At 56.8% G+C, this 23,212-nt stretch overlaps 1 protein-coding gene across 1 annotated transcript; it reads right to left on the bottom strand.

The window, feature by feature from the left end:
* Positions 1 to 1,168: 1,168 nt before the first annotated feature.
* Positions 1,169 to 22,393, bottom strand: NRTN (neurturin). Its single transcript, XM_066205783.1, has 3 exons — positions 22,219 to 22,393; positions 7,636 to 7,912; positions 1,169 to 6,423 (listed from the first exon to the last, which is right to left on the bottom strand). The coding sequence occupies exons 2-3, from the start codon at positions 7,883 to 7,885 to the stop codon at positions 5,972 to 5,974; spliced, it is 702 nt and encodes a 233-aa protein (XP_066061880.1). The 5' UTR covers positions 7,886 to 7,912; positions 22,219 to 22,393; the 3' UTR covers positions 1,169 to 5,971.
* Positions 22,394 to 23,212: the final 819 nt, after the last annotated feature.

Raw genomic sequence — 23,212 nt, 5'->3', positions numbered from 1 at the left:
ATTTTTCTCACTGGGGAAATAATTTTGGGAAGCTCCAACACTGGGGTTCAACATCCCATTTGTTGCCTCGCTCCTTTTTCCATCGCGAAATGACCCGAGGAACACCAAACATCATCTGGGAGCTGGGAATTCTAAACCAGGGGCTTAAATGAAATTGCTTTACTTAAAGCAACAAAAATTTGCCACTTACACTATGGGAAGTTGACAGCACACACCTCATCTCCGAGGAATCACACCCAAAACCATCCCTGATCCCAACACTTCCCAAATCCACATTTTTTTCCTGGGACTGCCGTTTCCATCCTAATTTTTTTTTTCTTTTTTTGGTGCTCTTGGAGGAGCCAGATTTTTTTTTTTCCGAGCAGGATCATTAAACTTTAATTTGTCCGTTTTTTAATATTTATTTATTTCATCCAGGACGGGCTGGCGGCGGGATTTGGGTTTTGCCCGGGTTTCTCTGGAGCGCGCACACACCGTGCACGTGCCCGGAGGGAGATTTATGGCTCTCCAAAGATTCTTCCTAAAAATATTTACAGAGCGGAGCTGGGAGAGGGGAATGTTTGACTCGGCCATGGCTGTCAGGCCTCTGGGTGGCATGAGGGGGGAATATAAACAGACCTTTTTTTCCGTTCCCAAAAAAAAAAAATCCTATAAACCTTTTATCCTTTTTTTTTTTTCCCCCCTCCCATTGTTCTCCATTTTCCGGTGCCAGGTTTGAACCTATTTTGGAGTGAAAATCCAAATAAATTCTGTTTGTCTGGACAGACTGGGCTGGGACTGGTGGTGTTAAAGGACAGAGATTGTTCCCTTCCCCTTTCTCTTCCCATTTCCCTTCCCATTTCATGTGATTTCCTCAGAATTTTCACATTTTGGAGTGAACCCAGTGGGAAGCTCCATCCCCAGAAGGATCAAAGCTGATTATTTCTGGGTCTTTCCTCCAAAAAACCCAAATTCCCCCTTTCCCAGCCCATCCCCACTCCCATGGCAGAGACTGACCATCACTCAACCATCGTGATAGAGGAAAAATCCACAAAATCCCTCTTAATATTCCCACCCCGCCGCGAGGATGGAACAAATCACACCCAAGTTCCGGTTTGTTTTCAAAAAAAATAATATGAAACAGCATTTTATTCTCTTTTCTCTCATTTTATTTTATTCCCCCCCCACCCCATTCCCTCCAGGTTCAGGATAAATGGTACAAATGTAATAAATGTAAACTGCACTTGGCACCGTCAGGGTCAATAAATAACATAAAAAAGGGAGCGAGCGCGGGAGGCGTTTGGGAGGCGGCGCTTTGGGATCTAAATAAATAACATAAGTTACTTCCAATAAATAGCAGTATCCAAAATACAGATGCATTGCATCCACTTCTGCAGCCGGGCACGGGCCCGGCGATTCCGGAGGGGGAACGGGATAACCCGGGTGGTGCTGGAACAGGAATCCCTTTTCCCTATTTTTTACCTTTTTTTTTAACCTTTTTTTTTTTAATCTTTTCTCCCTTTTTTCCTTTTTCTTCTTTTTTTTCTTCCTCCCCTATTTTTCTCTTTTTTTATTTTTCCCTCTTTTTTTCCCTTTCTCCCCTTTTCATTTTATTTCTTTTTTTCTCTTTCCATTTTTTCTCCTCTTCCCCCTTTTTTCCCTTCTTCCATTTTTCCCCTTTTCTCTTTACCCTTTTTTCCCTTCACCCTTTTTTCCCTTCTTCCTTTCCCTTTTTCCCTTTTTTCTTTTTCCCATTTTCCTTTTCCCCATTTCCTCTTTATTTGCTTTTTCTCTTTTCATTTTTTCTCCTTCCCCCCCTTTTTTTTTCCTTTTTCCCTTTACCCTCTTTTCCCTCTTCTTTTTATTTCCTTTTTGCCCTTTTTTCCTTTATTATTCTTCCTTTTTGCCCTTTGTTTCTTTTTTCTTCTTTCCCTTTTTACTTCCTCTTCTTTCCCCCATTTCCACCTTTTCATTTTAATTCCTTTTTTCCCTTCCCCCCTGTTATTTCCTTTTCCCCCTTTCCCCTTTTTTCTCCTTTATCTTTTTCCCCTTTTTTTTCTTTTTTCTCCCCTCTTTTTACTTTCTCCTTTTTCTCCTTTCCCCCTTTTATTTTCTTTTTTCTCCTCCCACATTTTCCCTCCTTTTTCCTTTATTTCCTTTTCCCCTTTTTCCCCTTTTCTCCCCCCTCCTCGTGGGCCTCCCCTTCGAGGCCACGCTTTGTTTAGCCCAGAAGGAAAACACGTGGCAGCCCCGTTCCCAATTTACAGAAAAGCCGAGGCTCCGAATCCCAAAATAAAATAAAAACATCATTTGTCTTGATGAATTGGGAAAATCCTTTCCCCCCAGCAGGATCCTGGAGCTGTTCAGACCCAGAACATTCTCTCTCACGGAGCGGAAACGACGACGTTGGACCCATTTCCCCACTGTGGATCCCAAACTGGGGGCGAGAAAACGGGATCCCGAGAGGTTTGTGGGATGTGTGGATCTGACCCCAAATCCTTCCCCAAGCACGGCGTGTCCCGATGGAAAACCCACTGGAAATCCCAGAACTCACCGTGGCAGGGATGGGAGGACACAACCCCGGGATTTCGCGCTGTCACAACCACCGGGATCATTTTAAACTTTCCAAACCTCCTGCTCTTCCAAACCCTCCTCTCCCGGGAGGAGCTGCAGCCCCAGACAAGCAAAAACCCAACCCCCAAATCCCCTCAACAGCTGTTGCACACTGGTTATTATTATCATTATTAATATTAATATTAACCAGCACGTGGGATGCTGAGGAAGGAGCCAGATGAGATTCTGCTGTGGCTTTGAGGAGGGAATTTTCCACCTTTTTTTTTTTTTTTTTTTTGCATTGTAGACATTTTTCCGGACAGCTCCAGCTCCTATTACAGCAGAGGGGGCTGGAGAAATGGAAAGCATTAGGGAAAACCTCCGCTTTTCTATTGGAACCACATTTCCAGGGCCGGGTGGCAGCGGGATGGCACCGGGAAAGCTGGAGGAACTCCATGAGGAGGAGGAGGAGGAGCCCTGAAAAAAGACATGGAAGCTGAATCCATCCTTTTGGATGCCCCAGCTCACCCCATCGGGGAGTTTTGTGGCTGCAAATCCCAGCTGTTTCCCAAAAAAAAACCCCAAAAACCCAGCAGGAGCAGCGTGAGGCAGATGGGGAACATCCCCTCCACACGGGCCGGAGCTCCAGTGCCAGCAGGGGGAAATTAAAAAAACAACAACAAAACAAAAGAGCGAAAAATGATGGATTGGAGCTATTCCTGCTGGATTTAACACACCATTGCACTGAGTCAGGTTTTCCTCACGGTTTCGGGGGCTCCAGGCTGGGTTTGCTCTGGGAATGGGGGGTTTGGCAGCTGGGAGATGTCCCACCCTGCTGCTCCCTCGTCCCCTCGTCTTCCTGCTGCTCCCAAAACCTCCTTGGCAAGAGGAGGGTCCCTTGGCGCCCACCACCAAGGCACCCTAAATCCCTGGATTCTGCCCCAAAAAAAGCCCCCAAACCAGGGTGCAAACACTCCAACTTCTCCCCACGAACAGAGGCAGCTCCTGCTCCAAATCCTCCTCGGCGGCGCCAGGTCCTGCACTGCTTCCACACCACCTTCCCTGCTCTGCTTCCACTCCTTCCTTTTTACTGCAGCAAAACTAATTTTAGTTTTATAGCAGCGAGACCTGGAAAGCACCCAAGCCCTTGAGAGGACAGTTGTTATTATTATTATTATTGTCATTATTATTATTAGATTTGGGTGCTTTTTTTTTTCCTTAAACTCGAGTGAGCCGCTTATCCACCGCCCATCTGCCGTTCCCATCCTCCAGCTGATTATTTTGGGCCACTTTTCCCATTCCCAGGGCTGCAAACTCACACCTTGGCTCGGGAGCTGCACCTGCAGCGTGGAGTTTATTTCCTCTCTCAGTTCCCATTTCCCGGGTGTAGGTTTCACACCCCACACCCGCCGCTGCCTCCCGCCTTGCCCAAAAAATCCAGGGAAAACTCCGCGTTCCAGAGTCCAGGCTGCCTTCCCGGGCTGCCAGCCCCGCTGAAGGATGGTGTTTGTATTCCTCCACTACACCCTGGCTCCGCTCGGCCAAGAGCTGCGTTCGGATTAAAAAGGAAGGGAATAAAATAAAATAGAACAAAACAAAACAAAACAAAACAAAACAAAACAAAATAAAATAAAATAAAATAAAATAAAATAAAATAAAATAAAATAAAATAAAATAAAATAAAAATCCCCCACCAGCCTGGCCCTGTGTGGAGGTCGGGAATGTGGCTGGTGAGACACTGGAGATGCTGTCCCCCCAAGGGATGCCATCCTGCTCCCCCAAATCCTGCAGCGCCATCCCTGTGCTGGCATCACCACCGGCAGCCCTCCTCCTCCTCCTCCTCCTCCTCCTCCTGCTCCTCCTCCTCGGGATGAAGGCACAAGGGATTTTTCCCCCCCCCCATGTTTTACCGGAGAGAAGAGCCAGGACGCCGGGGCTGGGGGGTGGCACACGGAGTGTTTTCCCTCACGTTGGTTAATGCCCAGGACATGACACCAATATTCTCCTTCTGTTTATGATTTGCTCTTTCTGGGAAGGGAGCCAAGGGGAGAAAACCCATCAATCCCAGGCAACAAATCGAGCCTGCCCGGGGAATGTGAAAGTCTGCGGGCTCATTTATTTCCCCGCAGAGTAAACAGCAGTGACACTGCTGTAAATGCGAGCGGAGCCAAAGCCGGGACTGAGTTCCCCTCTCCCGCAGGATTCCAGCCCCGACCAGGGGGTGGGAGACACTCCCGGGAGAGCCGCGGGGATTTGGGGAGACGCCAAACCCCAGGGGATGCTCCTGCCCCGCTCTGCCGGGTGCCGCGGCTCTGCTGGTGGCCCTGGGGAGGTTCTGTCACCTCCCTGGCGGTGGCGGCGCTCCGGCCCGGCTGCCCGTGGCGGGGGCACGGGAGGTTAATCCAGTTACTACAGATTATCCCGAGTTTTAAGAGGAGCAGCCCCGGGGCTGCGGGAACGAGACGATGGCAAGTGGGGCACATGCCAGAGGGAGGCAGAGCCACGCACACAGATCGCTGTCGGGTGTTTCTGTGTCCCCAAACACCGGGATCTGGGGTGGTTGGACCTCCTCCAGCAGCACAGGGTGGTCACAGAACCCCAAAGCTACGGAGAGAAGGACTCAGCTCCCGCCCTGGGGCAGCACGGGGCACCTGACCCACCCCGAACCTTAATGCACCCCAAAACACATCCCAAAACACATCCCAAAACACATCCCTGGGTGTGCAGCACACCCCAAAACACATCCCAGGTGTGCAGCACACCCCAAAACACATCCCTGGGTGTGCAGCACACCCCAAAACACACTTTGAGTGTGCAGCACACCCCAAAACACATCCCAGGTGTGCAGCACACCCCAAAACACACTCCAGGTGTGCAGCACACCCCAAAACACACTCTGAGTGTGCAGCACAACCCAAAACACACCCCGGGTGTGCAGCACACCCCAAAACACACCCCGGGTGTGCAGCACACCCTGTCCAGCGCCGGCACTGCTCACAACACCCCCTGCGTGTGCCACACCCCTGTGCCACACCCCTGTGCCACACCCTGACACAGAACCCCTGGCACATGGGGTCCCCCCATGCCACAGGACACCTGCCCTGCACTATCCCCTGTGCAGGTAACGTGACCTGTGACACCTGTGACACCTGTGACACCTGTGACACCTGTGACACCTGTGACACTCAGGGCAGCCCGTGCACGCCGAGGGGTCGGACACACCCCACGCACGTCGCACACCCACTGTCACCTCAGCAGGGCCACTCGCCGAGGGGACAACACCCTCCAGCAGCCGCCGCCGCTCCAACCGCAGCGGCCACGTCTCTAGTCCTGCGCCGCCAGCGGGACGGTGACGCCGAGGGACGCGCCGGCGGCTCAGTCTCTCCTCCTCCGGCCTCTCCAGCCTCCATCCCGGTCCCCGTGCCCCGGGGTGGCCCCGTCACACGCAGCCGCACTCCTTGGCCGACAGCTCGTTGACGGTGTAGTATCGATTGTAGGCATCCAAGAAGGAGACATCGTCATCGTAGGCCAGCGGCCTGCAGCACGGCCGGGCGCGGATCTTCTCCTTCCGGATCTTTCTGCGGCTCCTCATGCTCTTGAGGGAGAGGTCGTAGCTGCGCACGGCGGCCTCGCAGGTGCCGCTGCAGTAGCGGAACAGGACGGTCTCGTCCGACTCGTAGCCCAGGCCCAGGTCGCTGACGCTGACCTCCAGCTGGCGCAGCTCGCAGGGTTTGTGGCGGGCGCGGGCGCGTTTGCGGCGGCTGCCGGCGGCGCGGGGGAACAGCGGCAGCTCGTGCCCGCCCGAGTTCATGGCCTGGCGGTAACGCTCCACCAGCGCCGAGAGCAGCTGCCGCAGCTCGCCCTCCGTGTAGCTCTCCAGCAAGGCGCTGTCTGCAAGAGGAGGGGGATGGAGGTTAGAGGGTGTTTGGCCCTCATCAGGGGTTGTGGGGGTTGTTGGGGCTTGAGGGGGGAGATTCACCATGGGTGAGGGTCTTGGGGTGATCCAGGATGGGTAACCTCAGGATGGAGGTTCCCTGGGGTGGGTGGATATCCCCCAGGATGGAGATTCCCTGGGGTGGGTAACCATCCTCCAGAAGGAAGGTTCCTTGGGGTGCATGACTCCCAGGATGGAGATTCCCTGGGGTGGGCAAACATTCCCCAAGGTGGAGATTCCCTGGGGTGGGTGGATATCCCCCAGGATGGAGATTCCCTGGGGTGAGAGGACATCTCCTAGGATGGAGATTCCCTGGGGTGGGTGGATATCCCCCAGGATGGAGATTCCCTGGGGTGAGAGGACATCTCCTAGGATGGAGATTCCCTGGGGTGTGTGGATATCCCTCAGGATGGAGATTCCCTGGGGTGAGTGAACGTCCCCTAGGATGGAGATCCCTTGGGGAAGGTGGATTTGGGAAGAAGCACCAATAAATTTCCTATTTCCCTGTTTCACTGTGGCCTGGGAGCCCCGAGACCCCAAGGGCTTCTCCTGAGACCCCAGGGCCAGCAGCCAACACACAAACTGTGCCCAGACCCTGCTGGCACCACCCACATCCCTTCACCCCAACCCTAAATCCAGGGTTATTCCAGCTCAGCTCCGCAGGAGGCACGGGAAAGACAGAGGAAAGCGTGGTTTGACAGCTTGTCATCGATTTCCAGATTTCCACCCAAAAAAAGCAGCTCCTCTGGTTTGGAATCAAAACAAACACGTGGGGATTTCCAGCCCTCAGGGAGCACCGAGGGGTGAGCGGGGGGGAGCTGCTGCCGTGCCCTCGCCTTCAGCTCCTGTTTGACAATTTCCATTTGTAAAAAAAATAGCATTGAACTTCCAAAAAAAAAAACCAAACCTCAAAAAAAACCATTTGGAGGGGGGGGGGGAAATAGAAGAATCTTCTTTGAAGCAAATGAGCTGTTTGAGTTTCCCTCTGCTGCGTTCGCACCAAAGTTCGGTGCCCAGTGCCTCCTGTGTGCCCCAAGGGTGTTTAAACCCTCCTGAAGGGGATGTTTGGCTGCAGGAGAGGGCGGGGAATGACCCCACAGGGATTTCTGGGGATCTGTGGGGTCGGGAGGGGGGGACAATGACCGCGGGAGGGAGGAGCAGGAGCTTACACTGGGCCAGCAGAGAGCCGTGGCGTTGCAGGGCCCGGGGCGATCTCCGCGGAGCCACCGGCAGCGAGGAGGAGGAGGAGGAAGAGGAGGAAGAAGAGGAGGAAGAGGAGGAGGAATCCCGTGAGGAAGACGGCGAGGAAGGCAAGGGGCTGAACTCCGGGCTTCCGCTGAACATGTCTCTACAAACTAAAATGGATAACATGGAACTGAGGAGCATCGATGCAATGGCTGCAAACTTCCATACCTTCATCTTAGAGCAAGTCAGAACATTGAAACTCTGCAAAACAGGCAAAACAAAGATCCTTAATGCACGCCCCGAGCCCCTCGAGCCCCTTCCTTCCCTCCCTCCCTCCCTCCCCACGGATTGGGGTGAAGGGATGTTTCATCCCACGGGATCCCCTTGCCTCCAGCTCCTCCATTCCCGACACCGGCAGCGGGGCCGAGGTGGGGAAACTGAGGCACGAGGGACGGCCCAGGGATGTGCTGGAGTGGGAGACTGGGCATGGAAAAGTGGCTTGGGGATGGCGGTGGCAATGGGGACAAGTTGGCACCAATGGGGACGAGGTGACACCAATGGGGACGAGGTGACACCAATGGGGATGAGGTGACACCAGTGGGGATGAGGTGACACCAATGGGGATGAGGTGGCACCAATGGGGACGAGGTGACACCACTGGGGATGAGGTGGCACCAATGGGGACGAGGTGACACCAATGGGGATGAGGTGGCAGCAATGGGGATGAGGTGACACCAATGGGGACAACGTGACACCAATGGGGACGAGGTGACACCAATGGGGATGAGGTGACACCAGTGGGGATGAGGTGACACCAATGGGGATGAGGTGGCACCAATGGGGACGAGGTGACACCACTGGGGATGAGGTGGCACCAATGGGGACGAGGTGACACCAATGGGGATGAGGTGGCAGCAATGGGGATGAGGTGACACCAATGGGGACAACGTGACACCAATGGGGACGAGGTGACACCAATGGGGATGAGGAGGCACCAGTGGGGATGAGGTGACACCAATGGGGATGAGGTGGCAGCAATGGGGATGAGGTGACACCAATGGGGATGAGGTGACACCAATGGGGATGAGGTGACACCAATGGGGATGAGGTGGCAGCAATGGGGATGAGGTGACACCAATGGGGACAAGGTGACACCAATGGGGACGAGGTGACACCAATGGGGATGAGGAGGCACCAATGGGGACGAGGTGGCAGCAATGGGGATGAGGTGACACCAATGGGGATGAGGTGACACCAATGGGGATGAGGTGACACCAATGGGGATGAAGTGGCAGCAATGGGGACGAGGTGACACCACTGGGGATGAGGTGACACCACTGGGGATGAGGTGACACCACTGGGGATGAGGTGGCAGCAATGGGGATGAGGTGACACCAATGGGGATGAAGTGGCAGCAATGGGGACGAGGTGACACCACTGGGGATGAGGTGACACCAATGGGGATGAGGTGACACCAATGGGGATGAGGTGGCAGCAACGGGGATGAGGTGGCGCCAGTGGAGATGAAGTGACACCAGTGAGGCACCAGTGTCCCTGCCCTTCCACCTCCTGGCTCCTGGGTTTTATTTCAGCTCCTTGAAAACTCCAAATATTTTTTCCTCTTGAAAGAAATTTTCCAAGGGGGTACTGAAAAAAAAAAAAAAAAAGGAGAGAGAGAGAAAAAAAAAAAGCAAAAAGGAAAATAAAACCCCCAATCCCAGTTTTATAATATTTACCAGATAGAATTTACTGGACGGGGGGGGGGGGAAATGTTTGTTTGAAATTGGAATTCGACAGGTTTGCTTTTATTTTTATGTTGTAGAAAACGCCGCGCAGGGCTGTGACCGCCCTCCTCATCACCACATCCCTCGGTTTTATGGGATGCAGATAATTCCCTGCTCGCCAGCAGCAATGAGATACCCTGTAGGTTACAGGATCATTGTAGGACCCAGCCAGAGCCTAAATATTTTTCAACGGGGCTATAAACAATGCCAAGATAGAAAAAGAATAGTTTGGCCTTATAAGGAGGGAAGAGGATGGAAACCCAGCGGGTCTGGAGAGGCAGGGCTGGGCTGGACACCGGGAGCGGGATGGGAGCTGGGAGAGGCTGCTGGGAGCACTGGGAGCACTGGGAGCACTGGAGGAGGGTGGTGCCAGCCCCACCTGCTGCCGGGTTTCATCCCATCGAAACCAGGGAGAGCCGGGCTCCCCATCCCACAGGAGAGTGATGGGAGATGCTCTAGGGTGGATTGGGGATGGATGGAGGAGGATGGAGAAGGATGGAGGAGGATTGAGGAGGATGAAGGAGGATGGAGGAGGATGGAAGAGGATGAAGGATACCCTAGGATGGATTGAGGATGGATTGAGGATGGATGGAGGAGGATGGAGGAGGATGGAGGATCCCAGGTGTGCTCCCATCCATGTTCATCATCCCGACAGGACATGGTGGGAATGGCGATGGGACAAGGGGGAATGGATTCCCACTGCCAGAGGGATGGGATATCGGGATGGAATTCCTGGCTGGGAGGCTGAGGAAGGGCTGGAATGAATTTCCCAGAGAAGCTGTGGCTGCCCCTGGATCCCTGGAAGTGTCCAAGGTCAGGCTGGACAGGGCTTGGAGCACCCTGGGACAGTGGGAGGTGTCCCTGCCCATGGCAGGGGGTGGGACTGGACATTTAAATTCCCGTTCTGGAATTCCACATCAATCAGGTGCCTTCAGTTCAGATTACACCCTGGAAAGAAGAGCAGGAGCAGGGAACAGGCACTGAAAATTCCCTGGCACCCAAACCCTCCCCAGGAGGATCGGTGCTCAGTGGTGCAGGACCAAGATAACCCAAATTTCCTCCTGGACAAAATCGGTGGAAATGAAGGATCTGTGAAGAACCAGCAGCCCCAGGAGAGGGTTTGGAGGGGAGAAAAGGACACTTTGTTCTGCTCTCCAGGAGGACAAACAGCTTTGAACAGCTGACGTCGGGTATTTTGGGAGAGGAATTCCAAGGTGAACAATCAGCAGCGGGATCACACAAACCCCTGAGCTGAACCTCCAGCACCCAGGGGGGCTCAGCCCCCTTTTTCCTGCTCCAGGGGGGAAAAGGCTGGAGCGGGGCTGTGACACCCGATCCCACCACCTGGGCAAGGGCCTCTGGCTTCTTTGCAGCCCCATAAAATTTTAGGAGAGCGGTTCCAGCCTCGCTGCACGTCCCATAAAGAAAAAAACCTCCCGTTCCAGCAGCCAGAAATCCTGGCCCCCACCCACTCGCCTGTGACCTTTCAAAAGACTCGAATCCCAGCTCCAACGTGCAAAACAATAACAACAAAAGTTATTCCAGGCCTCGCCGTTGGTTTCTTTTGCTCTAAAAAAGCCCCGGAGCAGCCCCGTCCAACCTGGCCTTGGACACTTCCAGGGATGTCGGTGTTTCCACTTGTTTTTCCCGATAAATCAAAATCCAGCAGCTCCATCCCCGCGGACGTTTTTCTTGCCTACAAAAAGTGCAGCATTTGGGGTTCTCTGCCGTCCCTCACTTTTCACACTCTCATTTTTTTCCCCACCACTCTCGTTTTTCAACCCCGCTCCCAGTTTTTCCAGCAGATTCTTGGGATTTGTTTCCGACATCCACCGACTCCTTAAAGCTCCCGGAGTCATGAGATGAGGGAGAAAAGCAAATTTATTTTTTTTTTTTCCGAAATCCTCCTCGCTGAAGGGTTGAGAAAAGGAAGATGCCAAAACTTTCAGTGCTGATGCTTCAAAGCAGAGGACCCAAAAAGACATTATATCCTAAGTGCGCCATAAATTTTCCGTCGATTCATGTTTCCGGGCATTGATTCATTATTTTCCAGAGCTCGGCCTCAAGAATGGATGGAGCCACGGTGTGGCCGAAGGATTTTTGGCAAGGCAAAAACCACTTGGAAAGACGGAGGCCTTGACGGGGACATCAGAGAGAGCTTCCACCTGCCACACGCTGTTTATTTGAGTGCCTTACATGGGAGCCAAGCTGCTTTGAAATCCCGGCTCCTCGTGACTCATCCCGCAGGAATTAAACAATTTCCATGGGCAGCAGCTCCGGAGGCTGCTCCTCCGGCAGCAGCAGCTCCGGCTCGACGCCTGGTCCTGCTCATAGGATGGGGCTGGGTTGTGCTGGAGAGGATGGGGGTGGCGGAGAGACAGGCTGTTCCCAAAGCTGCCACGGATCTTACCCAAAAATCCCTCAGGTTTTTGCCCAAAAAACCCCTCAGACCGTAAGAAAAGTTCCTGCAGATTCCCCCAAAAACTTCCTCAGATTTTCCCCAAAAACTTCCTCAGAGTGTCCTCGAAACTTCTTCAGATTTTTCCTCAAAACTTCTTCAGATTTTTTCCCCAGAACTTCCTCAGATTGTCCCCAAAACTCCTTCAGATTTCCCCCAAAACTTCTTCAGTCCTTCCCAAAATCGCACCAAACCTTCCTCAAAACCTATCACAAGCTCCCAGAAACACTTTCTTGGGGATTGAACCTTCCCAAAAACCATCTCTGTGTCCAACACTCCTGGCCAGGGCAGGTGCTGCACTGGGAGGACATGAGCCTGCACCAAACTGGATCAAACTGGTCTCAAAATGCCAAAAACTTCCCCCAAAATGGGGAGCATTGAAAGGAAAATAAAGTCCCAACCCCTCGATCTGGGTGGAGCTGTTGGATTTTCCTGCTCTTTTGATAGCGAGCGGGTGCACAAAGGGGAAAATGTCCCTGTCTCCATCTCCAGCTGTGCTCTGGGGAACAGGGAATGCCACCACCTGCTTGGCTGGGGACAGGGGACACCTCACCCAGCCTGGCCTGGAGCTCTGAGTGGTGGCCACGGCGCATCCACAGCTCATCCCTGCTCCTCCTCCTCCCCCTGCAGCTCTTCCCTCTTCCCCGTAAGCAGAACCAGAGCGGAGCGTGGGACACATGGTTCTGCTTTGCCTCAGAGAAATCCAGCCCCGGAGCTCTTCCCCAGCCTCCCCCAGAGCCCCACAAAGGGCCCACCACAAACCAGGCACAGCCTCAGCCCTGGGGTGCGGCCCCCGCTCCTCTGGGAAAGGTTTGGGGCACTCCGGGGTGAGGTGAGACCCCGGGGAGGGAACTGGAGATGGGCCTGGAGCCACGGGATGGGGGAGAGGGAAATGGGGTGGGGGAGAGGGAAATGGGGTGGGGGAGAGGGAAATGGGGTGGGGGAGAGGGAAATGGGACAGGGGAGAGGGAAATGGGATGAAGAAGAGGGAAATGGGACGGGGGAGAGGGAAATGGGATGAAGGAGAGGGAAATGGGATGAAGGAGAGGGAAATGGGACGGGGGAGAGGGAAATGGGATGAAGGAGAGGGAAATGGGATGAAGGAGAGGGAAATGGGATGGGGGAGAGGGAAATGGGATGGAAAAGAGGGAAATGGGACGGGGGAGAGGGAAATGGGATGGAGGAGAGGGAAATGGGATGAAGGAGAGGGAAATGGGATGAAGGAGAGGGAAATGGGATGAAGGAGAGGGAAATGGGGTGGGGGAGAGGGAAACGGGACGGGGGAGAGGGAAATGGGATGAAGGAGAGGGAAATGGGACGGGGGAGAGGGAAATGGGATGGAGGAGAAGGAGGTGGGATGGAAGAGAGGGAAATGGTGGAAAATGAGGTGGGATGGTGGAGAGGGGAGATGGTGGAGAGGGAGATGGGATGGTGGAGAGGAAGACTGGATGGAGGAGATGGAGATGGGATGGTGAAGGAGATGGGATGGTGAAGGAGATGGGATGGAGAAGGACATGGGATGGAGCAGGACATGGGATGCTGTGGGGCAGGAGGAGCTCCAGCACTCCCGGATCCCCCCGGCTGAACGCTCCAAGCACCCCCATTCCCACACTGCCATTGTGACATTTACATTCAGGCTGAATTACGGCGGGTTTGGTTTACATCCCTCCAAAACAGCTGGAGAGCAAAAAAAAAAACCCAAAAAACCACCCCAACCCCCTCGACAGGGTGGAAATAATCAGGAAAAGCCTCCCCCACCGAGGCTGCGGGATGTGGATGGATCAGCCAAGGGCACCCCGTGGTGCCGGGGGCGATGCTGGGGGCCGTGGCCAAGTCGTGGTTGGGGAACGGAGCCTGGGGGGTTTCCATCCAGCAGAGCAGCTCCTGCTGCTCCATTCCAGATTCCCACCATTCCATGGAATCACGGAATCCCAGACTGGCCTGGGCTCCAAGAGACCCTGGAGCCCATCCAGTGCCATGGGCAGGGACATCTTCCACACCTTCCACTCCTTCCACCGCCCCAGGCTGCTCCAAGTCCTGCCCGACCCGGCTGAAGCTTCCCCTCATTTTGGATTTGGAAGAACCAAACCAGCCCAAAGGGCCGAGCACTGCAGGAGGCACCAGGACAAGGCAGGAATTTTGGGACACTGAGCCATCCATCAGCTCCATGTCCACATCCCAGACACCGAAGGGCGTCATCTTTGGGAATGGGCAGGGACAGGATCCCCCAGAGCCCCCAGCACGGCCAGAGCCCCCCTGAGGAGGAGGAGATGCCCTGTCCCATCTTCCTGAGCTGGGAAAGGCCACGGTGCCAACGGGAGCGGAGCAGGCAGGGCTCCGGCAGCTCTTCCAGGAGGGAAAGGAGCACAGGGGAGGAAAATCCCAATTTGTGCCAGGGCCAAGGGGCACCTTGAGCCATCCCTGCGTGGCACGGACAACACCCTGTGCCCGGTTTGCACGGGCAGAACAACCCCAAATCCCCCGGGATGGAAATCCCGGCACCAGAGCAGCTCCCAACCGGGAGACTCCGCGGCCACGACCCTCGTGCCTCTCCCCACCGCCAGGAGCTCCACCCAGACCCGTTTTGGGGCTGGATTTCTGCCCGGAACCCCGGGGACAGACACCGGGGCGGCGCTGACCCGTCTCACCGTGTCCCGCGGGATCCCCTCCATCCGGCACGGCCTCGGGATGCGGGGAAGCTGCGGGCCCGGAGGGATAAATCCATGCCCTGGGAAGCTGCGGCGGAGCCTTTGATTCCTTCCCCGGAGGTCTCGCGTGGGCTTTCATGTCATTAATTACCGGGATCCGCAGCGGGCGCCCGGCGGGGAGGGAATCCCGCTGGATGCGGAGCCGAGCGCGGGGATTTCTCCCTGCTGGGACCAGTCTGGGACCAGTTCAGTCCCAGTTCAGCCCCGGCTGGGCTCAGCTCATCCCTGCAAAGGCAAATAATGATGCCGCTTGCCCTCCAGCCTCGGCTTCCCTCGGTTCCCCCTCCCTCAGCCCCATCGCCGGCGCTCGCCGGGACACGCCGGAGGCTGGGAATGCAGCTGCAATATAAATCAGCAGGAAATAAAAGCGTGGTTTGATGCAGCGCAGCTCCCTGCAGTGTCACCCAGCCCGGCTCGGGGACACCCGCGGGTGGCTGTGCCGAGCCTGGGGACACCTGGCCGAGATCTGCCCTTCCCCCGACACCCCCCAGCTCTGAAAAAAACCTCATTTAACGCTGCACCTTTCGGGGATATTTATTCCCTTTCCAGCTAAAAAGCAGCGCTGAAAAAGCAGTAAAAAGTCGCTGCGGGGTGGGCACGGGGGGCGTTTGTGCTCCCAGTTTGTGCTCCCAGTCCAGTGTCCCCACTGGGCCCTGCCAGGTGTGGCAGCCCCGCCAAGGTCACCACGGCTGCAGCAACCCCAAAAACCCTCCCTAAGCCGATTCCGTCAGGTCTAAGCAGCAGCAAGAGCCGCCCTTCACGGGAAGAGGTGAGTAAGTAGAGATTAATTGCAGATAAAAATCAATCAAGGGATTGCCCGGCCCCCGCAGCGGGAGAGGAGCGCGTGGCTCCAGGTGAGGGGAGTGAGGAGGAGAAAATCAAATTATGGCGCTCGAAATCCCACCAAAACCAGGATGGTTTATGTGGCCGCGGAGGAAATCAGGGATAGCACCAGCCCAGGACTCCCCACCCGCTGCTGGGCACCTTTAGGTGCTGCTGTGTCAACCCCCTGCCAAGCCTGATGCTGCTTTTCCAGCCCGAGTTTTTCCCCTCTCGTGCCAAAACCCGGACTCTGAATGTCAATTATTTTTGGATCCGGAGCGATGCTCCCACACTCCCCCCGGAATTAATAAACCTCCCGATGCCAAAAAGGGGCGGTTTGTCAGAGGAAACTAATTACTGTGGCTTGTTTGAACAATCCCAGTGCCTCGGGAAAGAGGGTTAAAAGCTTAAATTTTGGCAGCGAGACGGAGCCCAGACCCCAGATGTGCTTTGCTCTGGGCCCGTTTCAACACCACTGGTATCTGAGAGCTGCGCTGGGGGGCAGAAATCTCCTTTTTGCCAAGAAAGGAAAGGAAAAGCCCTCGGTGGGATCAAGGAGGGAGAAAAAAAGCCAGAGGGCTGCCACGACAGCTTGGCCGCTTCCCCCTTTCCTGTTTTGTGGGATTTCCGCCGTTGTGGGTTCCCCAAATCCCTTGGGGGGAGTCGCAGGGTGCCTCAGTTTCCCCCTTGGAAAAAACACGGCTGGGAGCACCTTGAAGGACTCCAGGTGTTAATTCCTGAATTTTCCACCTCTGCTTTTTCCACGTGTCTCAGGTGTGCTGGCCCGATCCCTCCAGCTCCTGAACAATTCCCATCCTCATCCCTAGGGAAAGAGGTCCTGCCCTGACCCAGCATTCCTGCAGGATGCAGGGAGGAGAGTTGGGATGGGGCAGCCACATCCCTGTGGGACGAGAATCCGCCTGCATCCCTCAGCAGCCTCCCGAGCAGGCAGCACAGGTGATGCTGCCGAGCTGGGAATCCCCCCGTTCCTCCCTCTCTTCTCCCCACACATCCCAAAATCCCGTTCTTCCCTCTCTTCTCCGCACAGATCCTGGATTCATGTTTTTCCCTCTTTTCCCCCCACAGATCCTGGATTCCCATTCTCCCCTCCCTTCTCCCCATAGATCCCAAAATCCTGTTCTTCCCTCTCTTCTCCCCGACTGATCCTGGATTCCCGTTCTTCCCTCTCCTCATAGATCCTGGATTCCCATTTTTCCCTCTCCCCACAGACCGTGAGTTCCCATTTTTCCCCTCTCCTCTCCCCACACACCCCGGATTCCCGGCTGCGCAGGAGGAGCCGGCTCGTCCCGGCGCCCGCCGGGGATTAGGGCGCTTTGCCGAGGGCACCGAGACCGGAGCGAGGTTTTTACAAATCCAATTTGCACTAAACCCCGGCGGTAGGTTTTGGCCGGAGCACGGGCTGGGTTCCCATCAGGATTTACTGTCCGACTCCGGCGGGAACTGCCGACACATTGAAGCACTTAGAGCTGCTGCAGAGAGAGCAGATGAGGAATTCCGCCCGGGACGGCAACGGCAGCAGCGAGCTGGGAACGGGGATTTCAGCCAGAGGGATCTCAGAACTGGGAGATGCTGGGGAGAAATGGGAAGAGCTGGAGGGTCTCCAAAGGGCAGCCGGGAGGTGGTGACACCGTGGAGATGGACACGGCCCTGAGCTCTCCCGTCACTGCAGGGAAAACCTGCTGGGATCCCTCAGGGATGAGAGGTTTTCCCACAGGGAAGAGCCCCAAAAAAAGCAAAGTTTTCCCTCTGCTCCCAGCCAGGACGTGGGTGTGCAGGGAGAGCTGTGGCCACTCTGCCCTTCCCACCCCGCTGGCCTCTCCTGCGGCTCCAGCTGAGCGGTGGGTAAGAGATTGGGATTTGGTTTCTCCTGCTGCCATAAAAATATTGATTACAATTGGGACACAGCCCCCCGAATCCTGCCCACACTCCTGCAGAGGAGCTGCCTCCAGCAGCGAGGGGAGGGCAGGTGACACAGGCAGGGACAACCTGCACCTTTGCACGCCCATCTTCCACCTTTCCCAGAGCAGAGGCCGCTCAGAGCAGCAAGAAATTCAGGAAAGATGATGGCACGGCCAAAGGACTCCGGCGAAACGTGGATTGGGGCATTTCCCTGCCACTACCCGTGGGAATGGGGTTGGTCACTTCCCCCTTCCCTGTTTTGTGGGGTTTCCGCCGTTGTGGAATCCCCAAATCCCTTGGGAGGGGGCGGGTGTCACTGGGTGTCTCAGTTTCCCCCTTGGAAAAAAACACCCTGGGAGCACCTTGAAGGACTCCAGGTATTAATCCCTGCAGCCAATCCTGTGTTGGTGGTCAGTGCTGGAAAACATCGACCGTCCTCAGATTCCCTGCCCTGAGCAGCTCTGCAAGTGTCCAAGGCTTGGAGCAACCTGGGATGGCGGGAGGTGTCCCTGCCCAAGGTCCCTCCCAGCCAAAACCATTCCGTGATTCCATGACCTGCTCCTGGAGACGGGTGGAGGCCAGACCCCCCTCTCCTCCCCACCCCTCCTCTGCCAGGGAGATCCCACCACAAACGATGCTCACACAGCTCAACTTTCCCCTCTCTGTCCGTGCTCAGAGGGTTCACACCACCCAAATCCTGCCTGGATCCTCCCAACCTCTCCTTTTTCCCTCCCTAAACTCCTCCTGGATGTCAAACAGGTGGGATTTTCCCCCAATTCAGGGTGATGCTGTCGGTGCCCAGCCCGGCTCAGAGGAGCTTTGCTGCCTCCCCCAGCGCTGGCACCGTCCCTCCCAGCCGGCTCCGAGGAGCTGCTAAGCCTCAAAAATGTGCTTTTAATAAGCCAACACCACTTAACGAAGACAGCAGCTGCCCTGAGAAATCAGAGGCGAGCCTGTCCTCCAGGGAGGACGGGATGGGTGTTCCTGACTGGGACCTTTGGGCTGGCTCGGGTGTCCCCCGGTGCCGCACGAGGACACAGCCTTGGGAAGGCAGCAGAGAGGGAAAAACCCAGGGAAAAACCAAAAAAAGCCACTCCAGCACCTCGCTGGGAGCATTCCCTGCCTGTTCCTCCCAGCACGGCTGCAGGAACACAACCGCCGGGATGGATTCGGGAGCAGGAGCCCCCAGCCCTGGAGCAGAGCAGGGCTGGGGGCTGTGCCCTGTGTCGCCGTGCCATCGGCCAGCAGATGCCACCAGCAAACCCCACAGCCCTGGTGGGAGTGACACCAGCAGCAATAAATACACCCCGGGCTCCCAGGCGGCTCCTTCAGCCAAAACCAACATTATTAAAGGCAAAAAGGCCCCAGGAGCCACGGGGCTTGGTCAGCTCTGCATCACTGCCATCACCAGCAAGACCCAGACACGACAACCATGGAGCAAAGTCGGTTTTCTCACCGGGAAGGAGCAGGGCAGGGTTTACAACCACCCCTAAACCAGCCCTAAACCAGGCCAGGATTTAATTGAGGGACTCCCCAAAGTCTGGAGCCACAAAACCCAGGAGCCTGCTCCTGAATTAACTCCATTCTCAGAGCTCAGGAAGGCTCCGCGATGGGATTCATCACCCTGCCCAAGCACCACAGGTCCCCGTGCTGCGATAAAGCTGCTGAAACAGAGAAAAAAAACTCAACTCCTGCTTTGGATTATTGCAGCCTGGGAGCGATGCTAGAGGAGGAACTTCCCCTCCTGGGACATCTCCGGCTGCGGGGCCGCCGACCCCTCTGCACTGCCCTGCCTCCCTGCCGGCAGCCACCAGCCCCGTGCTTGGAGCCAGTTCAAAGGGAAAACAAAACGAAATGTGGTTCCATCCGAATGAAACCACCCCAGAGAGGCGGCGCTGGAGCGAGTGGCATCAGCCTGCAAGGGGGCTTTGAAGGGCGGCGGGAGGAAACGCGTTTTTTCGCTTTTTTTTTTTTTTTTTTTTGGAGAACGAGGCGGTGGCAAAGAGGATTGTTTCAATTTAGCTCTGGGATGGTGAGCTACAAAGCGAGCTCGTTTGGGGTTTTGTGAGGGAGAAGCGATGGGGATGGAGCTGCTCGTGGCGTTTCCCAGCCCAGGGTGGTGGCTTTGCTCGGGATGCTCCGGCACACGAGAGCACCACGCCTGGCACAGCTTCTCTTCCTCCAATGTAGGACCTGATATTTCTGAGTCTGAAAGGTTTTTAGCCTGCTAGCAGCTGCTAACTTTTTCCCAGAGAAAAAACTTCTCAAGAAAGCTTCTTCTCAAAACAATCTTGGCGAACAACTCTCCATTCTCAAAACAATCTTTCTCCAGGTGGTGTTTTGCTGTTTCTCCGGTTTAACCAATGAGATCAGAAAGGTGTCGTTCCTGTTCACCAATCATGTTAAGTCTGTAGGGGAACACCTTACAAAAGGTAATAAGAATAAAACAATAAAGCCTTCTTCTTCTATGCTCTTTGCCTTCTGAAATATTTAAAGTCTTTCTTTCGTGTCCTACAGCAACGCTTTTCACCAAGTTTCACAGGGACACTCCGCTCCAGACTGGCCAAATCCCAGAAAAAATCTGAGTTGGGTGGATTTCTCCATTCCAACCTGTCCATGATGGCTCGCATTGACCAGGGGACTGGATCATCCCGTGGCTGCACTCCCGGGGTGCCAAGTGATCCCAGTAAAGCAAACCCACACCAGTAAAACCCACACTAGTAAAACAAACCCTCACCAGTAAAACCCACACTAGTAAAACAGCCCCACACCAGTAAAACCCTCACCAGTAAAAGAGACCCACACCAGTAAAACCCTCACCAGTAAAAGAGACCCTCACCAGTAAAACAGACCCACACCAGTAGAGCAGACCCACACCAGTAAAACTCTCACCAGTAAAACAGACCCACACCAGTAAAACCCACACCAGCAAAACAGACCCACACCAGTAAAACCCTCAGCAGTCCTGCACCACCTCACCTCCTGATGGGACCCACACAGGGCCTCCTCCCCTCAGCATCTCCCTCCGGCCGAGGCTCAGCCCTGCTGGGTGCCAAGAGCTGCTCCCCGGGCAGGGGGGACACCCAGAGGCAGCTGCCAGCTCTTTGTGCCCCCCAAAACCCGCCCCTGTGAGGGCATGACCGGGCTCAGCACGACAGGACGGGGAGAAGAGAGGGCTCTGAATGCCACCCCACCCACCCTGTGCTGCGCTGGGGACAGCCGAGGTGACACTGGCCACACCGTTGGGCTGGGCTGTGTTTGGGGCTCGTGACCTCAAAAAGGGGATTTTGGAAACCTCACATCCATCCCCGCAGACCCCCCCCCCCCAAAAAAAGGTGCAAATCAACCCCAAAGCGCATCCTGGAGCCCCCACACAGCCCGAGGGGTCTGCAGGAGGGAGGCGGCCGAGCGTGATGTGATTCATGGCAGTGCCGTGGGAGGGCACCCAGTGCCACCACACCCGCACCCCAGGGTGCCCACCCGCCGTGCCTCGGTGTCCCCCCGGCTGCGCCACAGCAAACCGGACCCGCTCCTTTTATTTCCAGCCCAACCACGAGGCCTGGAAGGTGCTGAAGAGCCGGGAGGAGCCTTGGCCCCGGTGCCGCATCCTGCCGTGTAGTCGCCGCAGGCACGCACTGGCCGCGGGCAGAGCGGCGGGGCCGGCTCGGCATCCCTGGGATGCGCCACAAACCTCCCGTGCGCCTTCCTCCGGCCTGGAGCCGGGCTCAGCCGGCCCTCCGACCCCCAGAGCTGCTTAAAAACTTGGGACGGAGGGACAGGAAAGTGTAACCCTCCCCACCAGCCCCGGAGCTGCTGGGGATGGAGGCGCAGGACGAGCCCGGTGGTGGCACCGAGGACATTCACAGCACGGAGCGGATCCGAGGTGCAGCATCTGCAGCCGCCGCAGCGGGCGGATTTGGGTCGGAACCAGAGGGTAAAAAACGCAAAGCCGAGCGCTCACACCTCCTAAAATTTGGCACAGAGACGCCCCTTTCCCTGCTCGGTTTCCCCGCCCTGTGCCGGGCAGAGGCTCGGCCGCTTCTGCCACTAAACCCGGCAGCACCCAGGAGCACCAGAGGATGAATTTGGGATCCGCTGGGATCCTGCCTTTAGATCCGGGATCCCAGCACGCATCCAGGACGCCGCACGGCGCTTCCGACCGGCACCAGCCCCTTCTCCCGGCGGGATAAGCCGTGCCCTTCACCCGGCGCCTGATCGCGGATCGGCTCCCGGAGCAAGGATGGGATTTAAATCAGCGCTGGCTACAAAGCTACCATATATGTGCAATAAAGACACCCGAGGTCTGCCTTGTTTTGTTAAAGCCTTCGCAGAGAGACCGCAGCGAGAGGGGGAAATTCCCTCCCTGGAGGATGGGGGGAAATTCACCCCCCCAGCCCCAGCCGAGCTCTGGACACGGTCACCACTGCGGCGCGGCCGGAGCCGGGAGAAGGTGACGGGGCTGGAGATGCCGGCTGGAGATCCTTCCGTTCCTTAAACTAATATTTAGACAGCACCCATCTCCTCCCCTCCCGCGAGCCGTCCCGCGAGCCGTGTTTGTGTTCCTGCGTGGCGGGACGGGCTCCAAGTATGAAGCAAAGCCCTGCGGCGGCCGCACAGGCCGCCCCGACCCCGGCACGGCGCTGGCTCCCCCCGCTCTCCCCACATCCCCGGGGGACCCCCACGGCTCCGGTTCTGCCCCGTTGGGCGGCGGCAGCATCCAGCGGGCGGCGGGGAATAAACAGCGGCCAAACCCCGGGGCTGAGACCGAGCACGGCACCGGGACCCCCGGAGCCGCAGCGCCGGGGCCGGAGCGTCCCGGACCGGGCAGGTGTCCGGGGCCGGCGCTGCCGAGCCGGGGCCGCCCGCAGCGCTTACCTGGACGCCGGGCCGGTGCCGGTGCTCAGCGCTCAGCGGCGGCTCCGTGCCGGGGCCGGGGCACGCGTGGAGGGACCGAGGGTCGCCATGGGCGAGCGGAGCGGGGCTGGCGCGGGGCTGGCTCGGCTGGAGCGCGGCGGGGGGAGCTCGGCCACCGCCTCCTCCCGCGCCGGAGGGCGGGTTTGGAGCCGGCCGGTTCCCCCGCCCCGCCCGGTCCCGAGCCGGGTTGCGCTCCGGTGCCGCTGCCGGTGTCGCTGCCGGTGCCCGTCTCGCCCCGGTGCCGCCCCGGTGTCGGTCCCGCTGCCGCCCGCGCCCCGCAGCCAGGCGAGTCCGCGGCTCCCCCGGAGGAGGCACCGGCTGCTTCTCGCAGCGGAGCCGATGGGACCGCCCGGCCCCGCCCCGGTCCCTCCCGGTGCCGCCCCGGTCCCTCCCGGTGCCGGTCCCGCCCCGCCCGGGCTCAGCCAGACGCGCCGGCGCTGCCCCGGAGCTGCCAGCCCCGAGCGCCGGTTCTGCCCGCGGCATCGCCCCGCTCCGGGTTTGTCACCCCCGGAGCTGCCCCCGGCCCCGGTGCCCTCCGTGGGCAAGGACCAGCCCGGGCCCGGTGCCCAAATCTCCCCTCGCAGCCGTACCCGACGGCCCCCCGGGCGTGGGCCCATCCCTTGCAGGTTAACTGGGGGCATTTTTAAGCCGGTCTGGGCAGGGCAGGCACAGTCACCTCCGAGTTTCCATCGGGGCTTTCCTCACACGGGTGTCACAGAGGGAGGACGCCGGGAGGGCGGCAGGATCACAGCCTGGCACGGGACAGGCGGGATGGAGATCAATGCCAGCCGGGACAGGCTGTGTGGGAGAGTCATCTGGGCATGAGCAGTGGGTTTGGTACTTTCTGTGTGAGAACCAAATTGCTCGGTTGGATCCATGAAATCGTTGAGTTGCTTGAGTTGGGAAAGGCCTCTCAGACCATCAGGTTCAGCCATTCCTCCTCCCGTGTCCCCAA

This window comes from Chamaea fasciata, unplaced genomic scaffold (assembly GCF_029207755.1).
Source record: "Chamaea fasciata isolate MVZ Bird 193981 ecotype frontalis unplaced genomic scaffold, bChaFas1.0.hap1 SCAF_28, whole genome shotgun sequence".
Lineage (NCBI taxonomy): Eukaryota > Metazoa > Chordata > Aves > Passeriformes > Sylviidae > Chamaea > Chamaea fasciata.
The sequence above is the reverse complement of the archived record's forward strand: the minus strand, read 5'-3'. Positions and strand labels throughout refer to the sequence as shown.